Source organism: Lacerta agilis, chromosome 11 (genome assembly GCF_009819535.1).
Source record: "Lacerta agilis isolate rLacAgi1 chromosome 11, rLacAgi1.pri, whole genome shotgun sequence".
NCBI classification, from domain to species: domain Eukaryota; kingdom Metazoa; phylum Chordata; class Lepidosauria; order Squamata; family Lacertidae; genus Lacerta; species Lacerta agilis.
In genome coordinates this window covers 17,603,674-17,622,966 of record NC_046322.1, presented here as the reverse complement: position 1 = coordinate 17,622,966, position 19,293 = coordinate 17,603,674, and the positions used below count along the sequence as shown (strand labels likewise).

At 41.3% G+C, this 19,293-nt stretch overlaps 1 protein-coding gene across 3 annotated transcripts in view; it reads left to right on the top strand.

The window, feature by feature from the left end:
- Positions 1 to 19,020, top strand: part of RICTOR (RPTOR independent companion of MTOR complex 2) — a 56,617-nt gene extending 37,597 nt beyond the window's left edge. Inside the window, exons 21-39 of one of the 3 annotated variants that reach the window (XM_033164712.1) lie at positions 688 to 735; positions 1,296 to 1,495; positions 2,367 to 2,493; positions 3,069 to 3,233; positions 3,703 to 3,779; positions 3,884 to 3,962; positions 6,325 to 6,434; positions 6,564 to 6,651; positions 8,072 to 8,164; positions 8,702 to 8,808; positions 9,549 to 9,778; positions 12,166 to 13,195; positions 14,132 to 14,312; positions 14,899 to 14,983; positions 15,217 to 15,456; positions 15,756 to 15,914; positions 16,492 to 16,615; positions 18,055 to 18,193; positions 18,290 to 19,020. In XM_033164712.1, coding sequence (XP_033020603.1) covers positions 688 to 735; positions 1,296 to 1,495; positions 2,367 to 2,493; positions 3,069 to 3,233; positions 3,703 to 3,779; positions 3,884 to 3,962; positions 6,325 to 6,434; positions 6,564 to 6,651; positions 8,072 to 8,164; positions 8,702 to 8,808; positions 9,549 to 9,778; positions 12,166 to 13,195; positions 14,132 to 14,312; positions 14,899 to 14,983; positions 15,217 to 15,456; positions 15,756 to 15,914; positions 16,492 to 16,615; positions 18,055 to 18,193; positions 18,290 to 18,358 — 3,351 coding nt within the window. In that variant the 3' untranslated portion in view covers positions 18,359 to 19,020. Of the gene's footprint in view, positions 1 to 687; positions 736 to 1,292; positions 1,496 to 2,366; positions 2,494 to 3,068; positions 3,234 to 3,702; positions 3,780 to 3,883; positions 3,963 to 6,324; positions 6,435 to 6,563; positions 6,652 to 8,071; positions 8,165 to 8,701; positions 8,809 to 9,548; positions 9,779 to 12,165; positions 13,196 to 14,131; positions 14,313 to 14,898; positions 14,984 to 15,216; positions 15,457 to 15,755; positions 15,915 to 16,491; positions 16,616 to 18,054; positions 18,194 to 18,289 lie in introns of all 3 variants that reach the window. The other 2 variants (XM_033164711.1, XM_033164713.1) reach the window with 2 other exon arrangements.
- Positions 19,021 to 19,293: the final 273 nt, after the last annotated feature.

Below are 19,293 nucleotides of genomic sequence, written 5' to 3'. Positions count from 1 at the left end.
ACAGATGCCTTTGGTTCAGAACACACCAGATAATTAAGTTTATTATTCAGAACACACAAGTGTATCCAACAGTGTCGTTCAGCTGGTGGTCAGGCTTAACCTTAGCAGAGTGGCAGGGGAAGCAATTTCCAACAATTCCTTTTCCACCTGCAGCTCCCTGTGCTCCCTAAATCTGCTCTGAAGGGTCTCCCAGTTCTCTGGAACAGATTTATGAGTGGTGCAAGTGTCTACAGGTTGGAGAGGGAATTGCCAAAAATTGCTTCCCTCTTCATTTCACTGAAGGAAGCCTTATCAGCTGAACACCACCTCTGGAAACAAAGCACAGAGGATAAAATGCAGCCCATTAAATAAACAAAGAAAAATGATGGCTATAGATCCTGAGACTTGCCCTAGCTGGAGTAATAGACACCTGATTCATCCCTTATGCACTGTAGGAGATCTATTATAAGAGGCAGTAGTAGATTCAAGAATCAAAGTCTCCTCTACATTCCTTTGTCTACAAACCAAAGCAGCATGGACTCTAGGAAGCATAATTAGTTAATTGTAGATGAAGACCACTTAATGAAAAATCTAGCTTTCATATTTGTAGAGTCTTGCCTATGAAATTTACACACCGGCCTGATAGGCTTCAGGATATTGGGAGGGGATGATACAGAGGTCAAATCAACATGCCCTTTTGCCCCTCAGGAAGGAAGACAGGAAGGAAAGAAGGAAGGAAGGCAGGTGCAACAAAAGGTAGATAAAGACTTAAAATTATCTCAACTTTCTGTAGCTAATGCCTTGCATTCCTAATTCTCTGTGACACACAAGGGGTAACAACTTAAAGGTGTTCGTCCTAGTCTATTTTCTTCTTTTGTTTTTGTTTGACAAAATTCAGAAGCTGGTGGAAGAGGGAAAGGACCAGAAGGTGTTATGTTCACTTTTGTAAAAACCTGTTCTTAAGCTGCTTCACTCGTCACCTGCCACTGTTAAGCTCTCACAAAACCTGGGACTGCCTGAGGCTTATTTACACTTGTGACAGCCATAATCCCCACTGGAATTGACTTTTCAGCTTGTGACAAGATCATCTGAGGGCAGTATCACAGCAGATTCTCCCCACATTTCAAAGTTTACACGTGCTGCAGCGTTTTCACAATGAAGGGTTTTCTTCTGGTTTTAATTTGTCAGGTGCTTTTTGGTTTGATGGTTGTTTTCTTTCTCTTGTGCCCAAAGAAATGTAAATGGGTGTCTTTTTCAATGAGGCAGGGAAATGCTGCCAAAGGAACTGAAGTTTTTGTCCTTTCACTTTGAAGCAGGATGGACATGGTTACCTCGAAGAGTTAGTGAAAGATATTGTACACTGGCTCAATTCTTCTTCTGGACTGAAACCGGAACGCAGCCTACAGAACAATGGGTTACTTAACACTCTCAGTCAGCACTACTTCTTGTTTTTTGGTACGCTCTCCTGTCAACCCCACGGAGTGAAAATGCTTGAAAAGTGTAACGTGTTTCAGTGGTAAGCATTATCTTCAATTATGAGAATCTTTTGAACTACTCAGATTCTGGAAGCTTTAAAATGAATTCTTTCACTGTTCTTTAAATTTCTGTATAACTAGATATGGTTAGCTGACCCTAATTGGTACATTTTTATATACAGTGGTGCCCCGCTAGGCAAATGCCTCGCTAGACGAAAAACTCGCTAGACGAACGGCATTCGCTAGCGGAAGGCTGCCCCGCAAGACAAAAAAGTCAATGGGGCTGCCTCGCAAGACGAATTTTTTTTCGGCGCGAAAACCTCCGCGCTGCATTGCCGCTTCGCTAGACGAAAAATTCGCTCTACTAAGACACTCGTAGAATGAATTATTTTTGTCTAGCGGGGCACCACTGTATATATAAAAAGATAGATCCCAAAGGAACTAGGTTGCCTATACTGTTAAAGTTAAATGAGCTTATCCAAACCATCTATATTTCATCCACATCATTAAGAATAGTACTAAATTCAAAAGTGTGCAGTTAGATTTTATGAAAGTGACAGTACATTTTAAGAAGATAATATTGGAAGACATTTTCCCAAGTCTGTATTTGTTTATAAAGTTTTAACTAATCTGTGGACCAAGCATGCTATCATTTTTCAGGAAAAAGAAAGCTTTCAATGCTGAAAGCTGAAGAAAACTCTCCAGCTTCCATTCAATGGAAATAATTTATATCATCCTATTGGACTACATGGGATTTTAGGGTAACTTAGCAGGGGGAAGAAATATTCCTGGCCTGAAGAACTTCGTTTAAATAGTGGAGAAAGGCAACCAAATAAGGAAAAATGGAGGGACTTTTAATGTTTGTCCAATTCTCATACAGATTTAGAATTAAATGTTTCCATCTTCTTCCAGTCTTCTTAATCTTTGCTCCTTGAAGAACCAGGATCACTTACTCAAACTGACTGTTTCTAGTTTGGACTACAGCAGAGATGGATTAGCAAGAGTCATTCTTTCCAAAATCCTAACGGCATCTACAGATGTAAGTGACAACTCCTCTAAATGCCTACATTCTGAAGATTATATTTAAATGGATGTTTTCACAGGGTGGTGTTACGGATAGAACGTTGGCCTAGGGAGGCTTAGGTGTATATACGTTTTTGATCTCAGCCAGCCCTGAGCCTGTGACTTTGGATCAGTCGCTTTCTCTCAGCCTCAGTTTAATCTCAAGGCAGTATATCATTTGCATTTAATTTTAATGGCTTCTTAAATGAATGGCTCTAGGTGTTCTGCATCAATACGTGTGAGCTAAAAGTAGGGAGAGGTATAGGTGCAGCCACATCACCTTGACCTTTTTGTGTTAAGTGTTAGGGTCTGAACATGCTTTAAAGCCTCCTTCAGACTTTTCCGCTCACTATGAGAAGATTTTAAGTGGAACCTGCACTCTCATTGATGTTGGTGTGCTTGTGTGTATACCCCTGACCACTTCCTACATGGTGTATGTTCAAGCTGAGTGCTTGGAGAGAGCATGGATCTGGCTTTCTGTATGCAAAATCCACTTTTCTCTACTGTATTTCCCTTGCCGTTGATCGATATGCTTGTTTACTTGCTTCGTAGAGCTGTAGGCTATATGCCACAAAACACTTACGAGTACTGCTGAGAGCCAACGTAGAGTTTTTCAGCAACTGGGGAATCGAGTTACTGGTCACCCAGCTCCATGACAAGAATAAAGCCATTTCTTCTGAAGCACTTGATATCCTCGATGAGGCATGTGAAGACAAGGTGAGAATCCTGCCGTCCATTCTTCAGTTACCGTGAATGAATACTGTTGTGTATCAGTTTATTGAGAAGCACGTCATACTTCTCTTGCAATGGTCTTTGGCCTGGGCGATATATCACCCAGGACCAGTCCGTGATGTCGGCTTCACTCAGCAGTATATCACTGGTGAAACCGCCACTGCTCCTGAGACCATCTGCTAGCAACTTCCTCCAGCAAGTATTGCTCCCTCTGCATCTTTTAACTGCTCAGCTGAGGAGTGTGTGGTTGCTGCTCCCCCCCGAGCAGTTAAAGGATCCCCCAGCCCAGCACTGGCTCTCGCCCAAGCGGGGGGAGCATCGGGGATGGGGAGGCCTCCCCATTATTGTATATATTGAAATTTCCTGCTAATTCCTTATTGATGTGAGTGCCAGTGTAACCAAACTGATTTCCTGAGACATAACTGCCCTCCCACTTCCTGGCTCTCTCTTTCAGGCAAATCTTCATGCACTTATTCAGATGAAACCAGCGTTGTCTCATCTTGGAGACAAGGGCTTGCTTCTGCTCTTAAGGTAAACACTAAATATGTTACTTCATATGAGAACAAACCAAATTAACTTGCATTTTCGTAATCGGTGAACATGTTTATAAATGGTATATGATGCTACTTTTTCAGGTTCCTGTCAATCCCAAAAGGGTTTTCCTATCTAAACGAACGAGGCTATGTGACAAAACAAATGGAGAAATGGCAGAAGGTACTTTTAAACAAATCCAAATCTCTCTATGAAATTCATAACTTGAAATACATCTCTCCTTGTTATGCTGAGGCTTTGCTTGGCTAAAGCCGGCCCTTTAGACCTCCCTAGAATGAATATGCTAGCCCCATCCATCCTATCTTGTGTGTCCAGTTGTATTTCTTCATTCAGAAGGTGAGATAGAGCCACTTGCATTGCTCTCAGGTCTGTGGACCCGATGGGTTTTTAAGGGTTCCTGTATTTAGGCATAGTGCTCAGCTTCATTGCACCTGACAGTCCTGCTTTTGTTGGGCCCATTATGTATGAACTACTGGCATATGAGAACTGAAAAGTTAGGCTTACAGGCCCGATCCAGAACCGATTTTCCCACTGGAATTAGATTCTCTTTGGATAATACTTTATACAGCTCTGTATCTAGGAGGAAACAGGGAGGATAGCTTTTAAGTTAAGAAGTTGCAGGAAGGAGGATTCCAGGTGTATATTTGAAGATATGTACTTGAGATGCTTTAGAGCAGGGGGCCGGTCGACTGTCCCTCAGACCTGGCGGGGGGGGCAGACTATATTTTGAAAAAAAATACGAACAATTCCTATGCCCCACAAATAACCCAGAGATGCATTTTAAATGAAAGGACACATTCTACTCATGTAAAAACACGCTGATTCCCGGACCGTCCGCGGGCTGGATTTAGAAGGCGATTGGGTCTCATCCGACCCCCAGGCCTTAGTTTGGAGACCCCTGCTTTAGAGGAAAAGGACACGGGACAGATTTACAGTACAGAGAAAAAGCAGCAGGCAGGAAAGGCCAATCTTTGCCCAGAAGAGAAATGCCCACACCAGTTTGCTCTCACCCAGAGCTGCCTTTGGTTAGAAAATGTGGCTGTTGGAAATGATTCAACATACCGTATTTTTTGCTCCATAGGACGCACTGGACCATAGGGCGCACCTCATTTTTAGAGGAGGAAACAAGAAAAAAAATTATTTTTCTGGTTTTCCTCCTCTAAAAGCCCTGCTGTTGCTTTTTGGGTTTTTTTTGAGGATCAGCTAAAAGTTTTGCAGCTTTTTCTGCAAAGAGAAATGCCCTGTTTTGTTTTTTGTTTTGAGGATCAGCTAAAGGTTTTGCAGCTTTTTTTTGCAAAGGGGGAAAAGCAAAGCTTTTGCAAAGGGGGAAAAGCAAAGAGGAAAAGCCCCATTTTTATGGAGTTTAACTCACATTTCTGAAAAATCTTAAGGAAAGGGAGCCATTTCTACTGTTTCCAGACAGATAATCTAATCAGCCAGTCACATGTTGCTGGGGAAACAAACAACCTCCCTCTGCAGCACATTCAACAAAGGAGGGCGGGGCTGAAAGGGAGCCGGGACTCTTATCTCTCTCTCCCGATCTCTTGCTGATAAGCTGCTGAGCGTGGTCTTTTCAACACTCCCTTTTCTCTTTGTAAAATAAAAAACACAATCTGCTTTTGGCCCCTGGGCAATTCAGCTCCAGGGACCACCATTCGCTCCATAAGACGCACAGGTATTTCCCCTTACTTTTTAGTAGGGAAAAAGTGCGTCTTATGGAGCAAAAAATACGGTAACATGTAGTTTCACCTTTTTTGAAAAAGGCTTTTTGGGCCAAAATTTGAAGAGGAGAATAAATCCTTTGGCAACATATGAAATGACACTTTAATGTATTCACTTACTAAATGGTGTCGAGATCTGCTCCATCATGGAAGAGAACTGTACAGAAGTGCTATGGAGAGGAAATTCACAAGTTATAAACAATTTCCCCATTTATATCAGACAGATTACTCTGTAAAGATGAGAGACAGAGAATGTTCTAGGGATAATAGGGTTTCAGCTATTTCCCAGTCTTGCCAACCATTATTCTAGAACAAAAGGCTCTACATCGTGAATTAATTAATTTATTGCAAAGTTTTTAGACAGCTAAACATCAATATCCAACATAATGAAACAACAAAACATAAAAGCGTAGTGAAATTTCAAACATATTAAAAATGCTGTTAAGGGACAAATTAACAATAATACAAAACCAGTAAAGATCAGGTGAAGAAAAATGGTTTTTTGTATATACCAAAAGCCCACAGTTGTAGGAGGAAGGGAATTCCAGAGAACTGGTGCCACAACACTAAAGGCCCTGTTCTATGTAGCTGAGCCACCAGGCATGTAAATAAAAATTTTCATTCCAATATAGCTTTTGCCTTTTTAATCAAACGTTTGACTTCAAAAACCTGCAGTAGTTCCCTTGGAATTATGAAAATAAGAAGATTTTTCTCATTTGGATCACAAATGTTGCATAGTACAGTATTATAAATGTGAAAATCTGCTGGAGAATTTTCTCTCTCTCATGAGCTCTGTATCTTAGGAGTACAACTTAAAGTATGTCGAGTTGATAGAAGAGCAACTCAATGAAGCACTTACCACATACCGCAAACCTGTAGATGGCGATAACTATGTTCGCCGGAGCAACCAAAGGTAAGCTAAGTTGCAGATGATCTTGATTGGTTTGTTAAAGCAATTGCTACATATGAGATGACTGTGTGACTGGTTTTTGAAACAGCCATAAGGAATGCTCTGCAAACAGACCATTTTTCTTTCTGGCAGATTACAGCGGCCACATGTCTACCTGCCAGTTCACCTCTATGGACAACTGGTACACCACAAAACAGGCTGCCATTTGTTGGAAGCTCAGGTGAGGAAATTTTATATACCTGATTCAAAATTAAGGTAACATTAAATACATTGCAGCCTTCTTGGAATTAGTTCCCCCCCCCCCGCTCGCCACCCCCAATTTGTTTGGATGTTACTGTTTCAGGGTTGTGTGGCATATACAACCTCATTGGGAAATTTGGCTTGGTGTTGTTTTTTCTATTTAGACTGCAGAAGAGGAATTCCCAGGCCATGCATGCATCCTTGTTCTATAAAATAAGCTTGCTTTGGTTAGGGGTTAAATTTTCTCACTTAGCTGGAGCACATAGAAGACTCCTTTTCACGGATTGGAATAGTGAGTGAGATGTGTAGACCTTGCTTGCAGAACAGAAAGCAAGGGTTGTAGCCAAGGTTCAACCCTTCCTGCTTATCCCCAAAATATATGCTAGGGGTTCCCTCAAGGTCATGGCATCAAGTCCTACATTGGGCAAAAGATTCCTGCATTGCAGGTGGGTTGGACTAGATGAACCTCATGGGCCCTTCCAACTCCACAATTCTGTGATCTATGAACCTTCTAAAGCGGATTGGGAGAGGGCAAGGGTTTGTTGGGCAAGTGGACTTAGATGCTGCCCCAAATACTTTTTGGGTAACCCCACGGGAATTGACCCACAGAATCATGAAAGGGGCCCTTCTGCAGTGGAACTGCTTTTGTCTCCCTGAGGATCCTATTGCCTTTTCGTCTTTCTGCATTTTTAGGTTATGAATATTGACTTCTGGGGTAGGGTGTCAAACACTGGTAGGTTGGTGGTATCTTCCTCTACCAACTGTCGCCTAGCTGCAGCCATTCCACAAGGCTGCAGCAAAGAGAGGAGAGAGGCAGGGCCACAATATCAGCTGTGCTGAGAGATCAGAAACTTTTGGTACCTACTTTCCATGAACTGTTTCCAGGGAATGCACTTTACAGCACACAACTTGTGCATGGATTTGCTTTTTTTCTTCCTTCCTTTCTTGATTCTGAGATGCTATAGCTAAGGACTAGCTGATTGGTTCTGAAATGTGCAAGATACTTCTGTTCTTACCTTTATGTGATCCAATGCTGAGCTGTGTCCTCTCAATTTTGAACTGAAAGAAAAAAAGAATACTGGCTTATTTTTATAGAAATTGAATTACATGTTTGTGTTTTTAAATATTTCTTCTTGAAATGAAAAAAGCCTTATTTAATGACCAGAGCTATTGTCATTGTTCTGTATATCTGCCTTTAGTTTTACCACTGGTGCTCTTGTTTAAATGGTTGGTGGTTTTTGAAACATTTGTTTTAAAAAAAATTATATTAAAAAAAATAACTAAACCTATTTGTATTTTGCTCATAGCATTTATGTAAGTTTGAAAAGCAATTCAGCAGATTAGAAGAATGTTAAGCTTCACATTGAAGCTACTTTGTGATTGATCTTTTTATTCTTTAGAGTATTGTTCCTGACCTGAGTTACACTGTTCGTTCCCCCATGCTGGATAAATGGGAAGGGATTAAGCAGCTGAAGGCAGCTCTCTGGGCTCTGGTTAGTAAAAATAATACAGATTTGTCTTGACTACTAATAGTAGGGCATTCAGGATTTGATAATCAATTTTCATTGTTTGAAGCCCCTAGTCTTTTTCCTTTTAATCCAAAAGAGATCTCAAAATGTAGAAAGTGAGGGCATTGCATCTAAAGACAAAAGACTTTATAATGTGGAAGGGAGCATATGAACCCAACCCTATATTTCTAGCCAAATTAACAATCATATTTGTGTGTGTGTGTGTGTGTGTGTGAGAGAGAGAGAGAGAGAGAGAGAGAGAGAATATAAAAGATTTAAAGTCATTTCTGTGAAGTTGAGAAAGTAGGTAGACTGTAATAAGGTGCTATTAAATATTTTAAAAGAAAAGGCTTGAATTGGGGTGAAAGAGACTCGGCTGTAGGTATAAAGAAATGTATAGCTTATATACAAAGTATCTTAAGTTTGTTAATCAAGTTCTAACCAATACTCCTTTGTTATATTGACATAGTATCAGCAGTATCAGCCAATAGCAAATTTGATCACAAATTATTTATATTACAGGGTAATATTGGATCATCAAACTGGGGTCTGAATTTGCTTCAAGAAGAAAATGTCATCCCTGATATAATGGCACTCGCCCAGCATTGTGAAGTCCTATCTATTAGAGGGTAGGTGGTTTGCAATTGACTTGTGAAGTGTTTATAGGATTTTTATTTTGTCCTCTAGTCTTTGAAATGATTCTATGCCATCTGCTGCTTCATTCTTTAGAAACGATATATAATTTTAAGATGAAGAAAGGCACAACCACTCTTTTGATTAAAATAATAATCAGGTGACATACTATTAAAATAGCAAGTTGCTAGTTATTATGTTAATAGATTTTTTGTGACATTAGTTTTGCAGCCTTATTTATGGGTGTGGGTGTGGGTGTGTGTTTTGCAGTCATGATTTGAGGAGCACACAGAGAAGATGGGGACAAAACTGGATGTCTCCTACTGTGTTGAGTGATAATAATTTAAAGTAATATAGGCATGTAGTGAATGAAAAAACACTCCTCATATCTGTTACATGCCTAGTTCTACTGTGTATCCCCTTAGAGAATAAGGTTTCAACCATATCTAGGACTAAGCCTCATTGAACCAAGTGAGACTTATTTCTGAGTAGACATGTACAAGATTGCACTTTTAAAACACCTCATAGTTACAAGTCACATGTAAACCAATTCTGTTTTTCAACCTGTATTTGCAGGCCAGCTTACACAAAGGATTTGTATTTTTCATTTCATATATTTACAAGGCAGACAAGTAACATTTCCTGAGAGGAAGGAAAAGAAGCTGGAGAATAGTTTTGGTGGCCTGAATGTAAAATACATATTTGTTTAAATTGGATTTCTGTTTTATAAACATAGGACGTGTGTCTATGTGCTCGGCCTGATAGCCAAAACAAAACAAGGTTGTGACATTCTGAAGCATCACAACTGGGATGCAGTGAGACACAGTCGTAGGCAGCCTTGGCCAGTCGTCCCCGATGACATGGAGCAACTCTGCAACGAACTCTCCTCTATTCCCAGCACGCTTAGTTTGAACTCTGAATCTACCAGTTCAAGGCACAACAGTGAAAGTGAATCTGCACCGTCAAGTAAGTATGCATAGCAGTGCCAACACAGTAAGTGCCCTTTGGAATAAAAGCAGATCATGAGGTCTGGCCAGTGAAATCAATAGAATCATAGAGCTGGAAGGCACCTCGGGGGTCATCTAGTCCAACCCCCTACAATGCAGGAATCTCGGCTAAAGCATCCATGATAGATGGCCATCCAACCTCTGCTTAAAAATGCTCCAAGGAAGGAGAGTCCACAACCTTATGAGAGAGTCTGTTCCACTGCTGACAGCTCTTGCTGTTAGAAAGTTCGTCCTGATGTTCAGTTGGAATTTCCTTTTGCCTACCCATTTTGAGAAGGCAATTAACTTTCTAATATTAAGGCATTCTGTATTCTTACATGAGCATGATGTACGCTTAATGGATAAAGACGAGGTTTATAGAACGTGGCTGGGTATCCTTTGATAATTTCAGAAATGGTTGGGATATAGGGTATCCAGAATGTCACTTTGCTGAGCAGAAGCACTTTGATTCAGTTGAAAGCTTCCATCAGTGAAAGGAGGGAATTTCCACCTACTCCCCTCCCTACAGTCCCCCAACCCTTTGGGGCAGATTGAGGCTGCTGGGGGAAGGAGAATTGGCAAAAGCCTCACCCTCTATGTCCTGCTGACAGAAGCCTCTGCTGGGTCTAAGTGCCTTCCATCAACAGAGATACACTACTGGGTAAGTCCCCCTTGGAGATTCTATAATTTGATGGTATAGTCTTTTTTAGTTTCATCTTCCAATGCTGTAGAAAATACTACAAATGTGATCATTTTAGATCATGCTTTTATCTGGTGTAAATGAGAAAATAAAACTTGATTTCCTTTGCATAGAATTAGGTCCATTTCTTTTGCAGGTATAGTATAAAAGAGAAGATAAAGCCTGGACATGAGAAAATTATTCATTGAAAGTTAGAAACTCTGATTTAAGATAAATATGGGAACCGTCAAAATATCAATTAGGATGGTTTGAGTATCACATTATATTTAAAGAGCAGGCTCAGGATACGTTGGAGCTAATCAGAAAAGTCAGGTGTGGAGAGTTGTTGTTGTTGTTGTTCAGTCGTGTCCGACTCTTCGTGACCCCATGGACCAGAGCACGCCAGGCACCCCTATCCTCCACTGCCTCCCGCAGTTTGGCCAAACTCATGCCAGTCGCTTCGAGAACACTGTCCAACCATCTCATCCTCTGTCGTCCCCTTCTCCTTGTGTCCTCCATCTTTCCCAACATCAGGGTCTTTTCCAGGGAGTCTTCTCTTCTCATGAGGTGGCCAAAGTACTGGAGCCTCAACTTCAGGATCTGCCCTTCCAGTGAGCACTCGGGGCTGATTTCTTTAAGGATGGATATGTTTGATCTTTTTGCAGTCCATGGGACTCTCAAGAGTCTCCTCCAGCACCATAATTCAAAAGCATCAATGCAGGTGTGAAGAGTAGATACTAGCAACTAGATAATGTGAAGTAATGTCTTGATATAAGAGAGGCACATTCATATAAAAGAGGCACATTCATTTTAGAATTGATTTTAGCTTGCGGCTGTTGCTGGACTACAACTCCCATCATCATTGTTGATGTTGATTAGGACAAGTGGGAGTTGATGTGAACAAACGCACCCCTCAACTACAGTATGAAATTACATTTCCAAAAGTGTAGTTTGACTCGTACTGTCCGGGAACTATCCCCGACTCAGCGCAGAGTGGTGCAAGGGATCTCAGGATGTTACAGAGAGCCCCAGTTCCACCTTGCCAGCAGTACCTCTTCTAGCAGCGGGAGGAGTGGTGAGGCATCCAGCGAGGAGGGGGAGGTCTCTCAGGGGGAAAGGAGCCAAGGCTCTGGGGATGCACGAGAGACCCAGCACTCACACAGTTCAGCGGGCGATACAGGGGGTGCGCAACTTCCGTCGCCCTAAAGGCGTCGTGGGGTGAAGCGAAAAGATGGAAGGCGGGGTTTTCGTATCCCTAAGCTCTTTTGTTGGGGTCAGAACCGGAAGGGACCATTCCCGGATTCTGACACCGCTTGATACAGACATGAACTTTTTAGATCTGCACTGTACATAGTTTGCACAATAAAAACGTTAAAGGAAACAGCGGAGTTCTGGCTGCTTACTCATGAGCAACTAACTGAGAACCTTACAGGTACCATTGTTTTCTTTCTTTCTTTTTTTAAAAAAAGGCCAGGTTCTGTTGATCTTGCATATAACATTTAGTGGCACATAAAAGGATACCAAGCACATTCCCCCTATCTAAAATAGCCTTCAGCCATTACAGTTAAGAAATGTACATGCAGTTGGCTGTCATAGACTATGCAGTGGCTTTTGAGAGCTAGTTTTAGTTAACAGATGTTCATAGACCAAAAATATTTTAACAATGCAAGCTTTTATTTAAATTTCAGGTATGTTTATTCTGGAAGATGACAGGGTTGGCAGCACCTCTACCAGCACATTTTTCCTAGATATATCTGAAGATGCAGAACAGAATTTCTACGACCGATCTGGGCCCTTGAAAGATAAGGATCGCAATCCCTTCCCCTTCTTCACTTCCAGCAGGCTTGTGAAGAATCGCATTTTAAATTCTCTAACCTTACCTAATAAAAAACATAGGAGTAGCAGCGATCCTAAAGGTGGCAAACTATCTTCTTCAGAGAGCAAGATGGGTTTGAGACGAAATCGTACAGTAACTGAGCCTTCCAGCAGCATGGATTTTACACGAGGCGAGGACTTCGCTCCTATGTTCCGGGTGCCTAAAATCCACACTCTGAAACTAGAAACGTCATTTGTCGGGAGCAGACACAGCGAAGATGCAGATAGCACTCCAAGTATAGGCGAAAATGACCTCAAGCTTCCCAAAAGCCTTGGCCACGAAAATCACCGGGAAAATGCCAGCCGGGAAAGACTGATAGGAGAGGTTTCTACGCAGACTCACTTCAAAAGCCGTAGCTTGAGTTTCAATACAGATACCACAACGAGTGGCATAAGTTCAATGAGTTCGAGCCCTTCGCGGGAGACTGTGGGAGTGGACACTACAAATGTAGACACGGACAGTGGGAGTTTAAGTACTGTGGTGAGTACCAAGACAGTTAAAACAATCCAGTGCTCAACCCCACAGCCTAACCACCTCCCCCTCTCAAAATCAAATTCTGTCTCCCTGGTACCACCAGGGTCCTCGCACACCCTTCCTCGGAGAGCACAGTCGCTAAAAGCTCCTTCGCTCGCTACAATAAAAAGCCTGGCTGACTATAACTTCAGCTACACCAGTTCGCGAGATGCCTTTGGGTATGCAACGCTCAAACGCTTGCAGCAGCAAAGGATGCACCCCTCTTTGTCACATTCGGAAGCCCTGGCATCTCCAGCAAAGGATGTGCTCTTCACAGATACAATTACCATGAAGTCTGGTAGTCTAGACTCTCGACTAACACCAAACAGGTAAGCATTTCTTCCTCCCTCAAGTTTTCTTCATAGCATAGCTAAATAGTGTTCTCACGATTCCAGCTGTTAAACAAGAGAAGAATTAGCCAGGAATTTTGGGTGTGATCCATACAAGTTTAAATGTACGCAGAGGAGAGCTGCATTCATAGCTGAAGCTTCCTTTGGTATGTTTTCCAAAGCTTCCACCGCCTAAGAGGCAAACTGCCATTCAGTTTCAACTCCAGAGAAAGCTGCATGAGAATTTCTTTTTTCAATCAGTCATGGCCTTCCACTTCAGGCAAGGGCCTATACCAGGGAATTCCCAGGGCATTCCTAGCACTCTGAACAACTAGGGTTTAGGGGAAATAGCAAACTAAGGGCCTCCTTCCAATTCAGGGAGGGCTATTGGATCCTATCATAAAAACTCCCAGTGTGAGGCTCGAACCCACAACCCTGAGATTAAGAGTCTCATGCTCTACCAACTGATTCACAGTCCCAGTTCAGGAAGGGCTGCTGAATCCTATCATACAATCTCAGTTGCATTGAAAAACCAACCCTCCTGCTCAAAGCAGTTCACTCTAAAACAATAATTTTAATAATCAGGTGGGGGGGGGGGGTTGGTTCAGAGCAATGGAAAGATTAACTGAACTATTTTCAAGGTTAGTTTCTGAATGCGAATGGAATAAGAGAGTAGAAAATACAGATGATGCCAATCTGGAACGGAACACAAATTTACCTCTTAGAAATAGTTTCTGCTGGGAAAACCATTCATAACAGTATATGTGTTGCTCTCACAGTATGTCCTTCAATTATTAATAAACAGATAATATATAAGAAGGTAAACTGTATACTCACCCAAACTAGCCGTACTTTAAAAATGCTATCTGTGTTATTACAGAGCAGAGTTGTGATTTTCAGGTTATACTGACCTTGGTTCCCTTGACGCTGTTACAGGTTCATGAGAGCTTTAAGTTATGCATCATCTTTAGATAAAGAGGATTTATTAAGCCCTATTAACCAAAACACACTGCAGCGTTCTTCTTCTGTTCGTTCCATGGTGTCTAATGCTACTTACGGAAGTTCAGATGATTACATTGGGCTTGCTCTCCCAGTTGATATCAATGAAATATTTCAGGTATGTACACCGTGTTTGTCTAAATTTTCATGCAGAACAACATCAGAGCAATGAATCTGAGATGACAGGTTCCCTCTTGTGAAATCACTTCACGTGAGAGAATTTGACATCTTAGATTCATTGTTCTAATGAATATATCCTTACTCAGAGAAGGGATTAGCATGGAGCAATTTGGCAAACTTACTTGATCAACTCTAGCACGATTTTTTAAAACCCTTACTTGAAGCCTATATCCACATATTTACTGGTTATCCATTTCTTTACAATTCAAAGCATTAGTCCTCATCATTAAAGCCCTATAAATGACTTAGGTTCAGGTAATTTAGGGACTGTTCTCTCCCAGATCACCAGATCAGCCTGCCCACTTAATAAGGAGCCCTCCCTTTGTGAGGCAGATAATGTGTTTATGATTGGCTTTTACATGTTTCTATGTTAAATGAAAATGTGGGATTTTTTTCAATGTAGGCTGTTCTGAGTAGTGAATTCATACTCAAATGCTTGAATGAATGGCTATTTACCAAAAATAGAGGGCTTGTTCACTTTTCTAAAAACTCATCCGTATAATTTTTCACTTCAAATGTTTCAGGTAAAGGAAACTCCTTATTTCCAGAAGAAGACCATGCCTTCACTTGATGAACGAGGCGCTAAAATATTTCCCCATGATGCTGGAGGTACCTTTTCCTTTCCACTCTCTTTTGGTCTACAATGGAGTCTTCACATTTTTTTGAACCTGTGGGGTTACTTTTGGAATTTTGTCCGTGCCAATTTATTTATTTTTTGCAGTGCTAATTTTATAGAACAAAATAATTCCCAAAAAGTCAGACACGGGGTTGAATGGCAAAAGCTGGTCTTTCTTCTGCCACACTTGTCATTTATATTTGTTTTTCTGTCGTTTAATTGGAAGCCTCTCCAGGTGTGCCGAGTGGTTCTTCCGAGATGGTGAAGAGTCCCTTCCAGATGCTTCGCCAGCAGATCAGTCTTACAGAGATAATGAACACAAGCCGCTCAGATGCTTCTCAGTTCCTTGAAAGCATGGAAGACACAGGGCTCCAAGAGCACACAGAAGAGAATTGCCTTTATTGTGTCTGCACACACATTTTGGGCTACCAGCAAAACAAAGTGAATTCTTCCTATAGTCACACCGGTTAGTACAGCTGGGCGTCTTTCAGTCAGAAGTCTAGCCATTGCTCCTATTCGTGTACAAGGATATGGAGGCTGGAGACCTGTTTTGGGCTTCTTATGCATCATGAAATAACTTTCCAGAATGTTTTATAGTCCTGAGACCCAGAAACCTACACTGAAATTTAATGTAGGGTGTCATATTCTGTGGGAGTTAACATGGCTATGGTTCTTAATTATAATTTATGCTACATTAAATTATCTCAGCTGAAATGAAGCTATATATTTTTCTTCTTTATAAACCATTCTGTATGTTTTTTTCAGAATTTTCAGACATTCCTTATTCTGACTGGTGTGGAAAGCCCATGCACAATCACTTGGATGTGGTCCCCCATTCCTCAAAGTTTTCTGGGATTTCGGGATGCAGCGATGCTGTATCTCATGGCTCAACTAGTAGCACCAAGAGTACGGATATTGTGATAGGTAAGTGGTTTTATCATAAGCATAACAACATGTGACTGTTTTCCTACCTCTGGTTATTGGGAAGAAGTCAGATATTTTCTTTAAGGCACTTTCAGCCTGATTCTGAACATTTTGCATGTCGGTATTGCATGAACATGCTCTTCCTCTAACTCAACTTAGGACTGCAACCTTTAATAGGTTTTTCCTAACATTACAACTGCCAAATCGTTGAAGGTGATGTGTGTTCTCTTAAGGGCCATTCGGGCGCTGTTCATGTTTCCACCTTCCCCAACATGTGCTCACACCCTACACCTCTGTGCATGGTGTTTTGGGCTGACACAATTCCTTCATGTTGTCCTCTGTTTTCCCCTGTCTCCTTTATTGCATGTAGAAATAAAGGTCCAGACCAGGAGGATCTGTGTTTGTTTCTTCTTGGCCCTAGACGTTGGCCCCATATGTAGTGTTGCAGAGAGGGAATAACATCTGAACGAGTCCTTGGCCTAATGGCAGGCATTGTAATTCAAGTGTGGCACTTCTCAGTGAATACGCATGCAACTGCCTGCGATTTTGATTCTGTAAAATGTCCTTCCCCCTCAAGGTGTAAAGTCAATCCCAGATGATACCCCTGTATGCCGCATACTACTGAGAAAGGAAGTCTTGCGATTAGTGATCAACTTGAGCAGTTCAGTAGGAACTAAAGGACATGAAACAGGTCTCTTGACGTAAGTAGCACTCTCTTCTCACTACAATTTTAGCTTTCTGCAAACTATCAGCAGTGGATGAGGGAGGCAGAGGAAAGGGGGATAGATGTTGTCGTGGAATTCTACTCAATATTGATCCAGAGCAGATCGCCAACATACAGTTAGCAGAGTAAAAACCTAAAACACGTTGCAGGATTCCCCCCAAAAAATAGACCAGAGGCAATTGTAGCTTTACTGCTACTGAAGGCAAATGAGCATAAATGGTCACAAATCCAGTACCTCCAGGATTGGCACTGTCCATAAGAAATCCAGTTGCAGCAGACTTAACTTGAACTTACAATAACTTATCATAACTTAAAATAAGTCTAAACCTTAACACTAAGCATACGATGTACAGAACACCACACCAGAAGGAAGAGAGATAGAGAAAGTGAAACCCAGGATCCTTCTGGCCTTACTATTATAGTCAGCGTGACCTTGACTGAAAGAGATAACAGGACCAGTTTAAGGCAGCTGTACTCAGCCTCTCTGAAGGAATAACCCAAACATCAGGAACCTTCTGCATGTTTCTTTCACACAGAGAAGCTTCCAGAACCCTCTTGAATTAATTAGAACAGGAAAGATCTCTACACATCAGATCAATACTTTCCGCACTAAGAAATGCAAATTGACAGATATAGCCCCCTCAGGCTCCTCACTAATCCTTGGGAAGAGTGGGGAGGAAGGATGTGGGTGAGCTTCCGGAATCATCAGCTCTTACCAAAGAGGATACAATGAGAATATGTTGGAAATCATTCATGCTGATTGGGGTGGAGGGAGTGGAGACTCTCCCATTTGCCAGTCTAGAATCATAGATGGGTTTGGAGGCCTTGTCAATTGGGGCAAAGCCTTCCTTTGAGAGATGGCATTGAAACCGTGACCCATCAGCCAATCCCTTAGCAAAGGTGGTTGCTGAACTTGGTTCTAGAGTTAATAAAATTAACTTAGCCGTCATGGCTTCAGTAGCTGTATAACCACCAAAGTGTGAGATGTCAAGTTCATGCCATGTCTGTGGTAAGATTGTTGTGTGCGTGTTTGGTTCATATCAGACCTGCTTTTGACACAACAATGTTAGTGTAGAATCTGCAGCAGTTGAATCCAACATCTGGTAATGGGGATATGACCATCTTGGCAAAACTATTTTCCTGCATCCATCACATGCTGCAGTAATTGTGATCATATGCCCTTTGAGGTTCGGATTAGACTCGTTTAAGCCTTTTCAGTTCCATATTTGTCTTTTCAGTCTGTATTTGTGTTCCTCTTTCACTTGAATTCAGGTTGTTATTTCCTGAGATTTGTCTTCATAGATTTGCGTGGAATATCAGATAGCTGTCTCAGCTTCCTTCCCTAAAGGTTTATGGGATTAGGTTTTGATGGAACAGTTAAATCATGTTGCATGAATTCTTTTTCTTTCTGATTAGAATTAAAGAGAAGTTTCCCCAAGCATTCGATGACATATGCCTTTACTCTGAAGTGTCCTACTTGCTAGCCCACTGCACATTTCGATTACCATCCCGAAGGTTCATACAAGAGCTCTTTCAAGATGTCCAGTTTTTACAAGTGAGTCAAAGTGAAATCTAGCTAATTCTTGATAGGCTTCCAATACAACTTTGTCTTTAATGCTAATTTACCAACATTCTATCTCATTACTTCCAGATGCATGAAGAAGCAGAAGCTGTACTAGCAACAAATCAGCAAACAGCTAACCCATCAGCTGAATCCTGACCCCTTGTTTTTTGTGGTGTGGTTAAATATGAAGTTGTCGGTAGCCTCGGATAATAACGTCTAATTGACTGGGCGAAGAGAAGAGAAGCATTCTGGGTACAAGTAACAGAACCTCTCCTCCATGAAACTTGCTTTCCCATCCATCCATCTGAGCCCCATGGGAATTGTTAAAACAATGAAAGTAGCAATTACCAAGATATGCAAGGAGAACGAAGCACTGAACACTTGCACAGGTTTTCATTTCACTTATTTTGAAACGCAGCATCGTAATAATAGAGGACAGCGTGCAGGGACGTGTTGTACATGGTTGGTTTTTTTACTTCCGTTCAGGACAGAGAGTGATGCCTTTTAAACCCTGGATCTCGGAGCATCTAAGGCTCTATCTCCATTGTCACCAATGGAGCTGCTCGAACTGTGGACGTCAGGGGATTAATGACGGCTTTCTGTGATATTTTTCCTAATGTTTGTGAAACACTACTTGGAGAATTTCTGATCTCTGAGAGAGAAAGAGAATCCTTAGTAACTTGGGGTAGTCTTAAGTTATTTTATTGTTACAACAGCAAAAATCCTTATTTGTGTTAGCAGTCGGTCCAGTTTTGTTGCAGTTACATGTGATGATGTGTTAACTGAACCAATTAAGGAACTTCACTACAGTTTGATTTTTTTAAAAAAAAGAACAAATCACTTCTCAGACCCCTGGGATCAGAATTTCCCTGTACATATAATAATGCATGTTGTTCAGTCGGGTTTTCTACATTAATGCTCATCTAGTATGTAAATTGTCTAAATGTAAACCTTTTAACAAGCATGACTTCCATCAAATAAGGGTGCATACTTTATCAAGAAAAACTAGGAAATATATACCCGTTGCTGCTTTTGATCAGGAAAGAGGCAAGAAAAAAAAAATTACCACATTCCATGTCTTTAATTTTTCT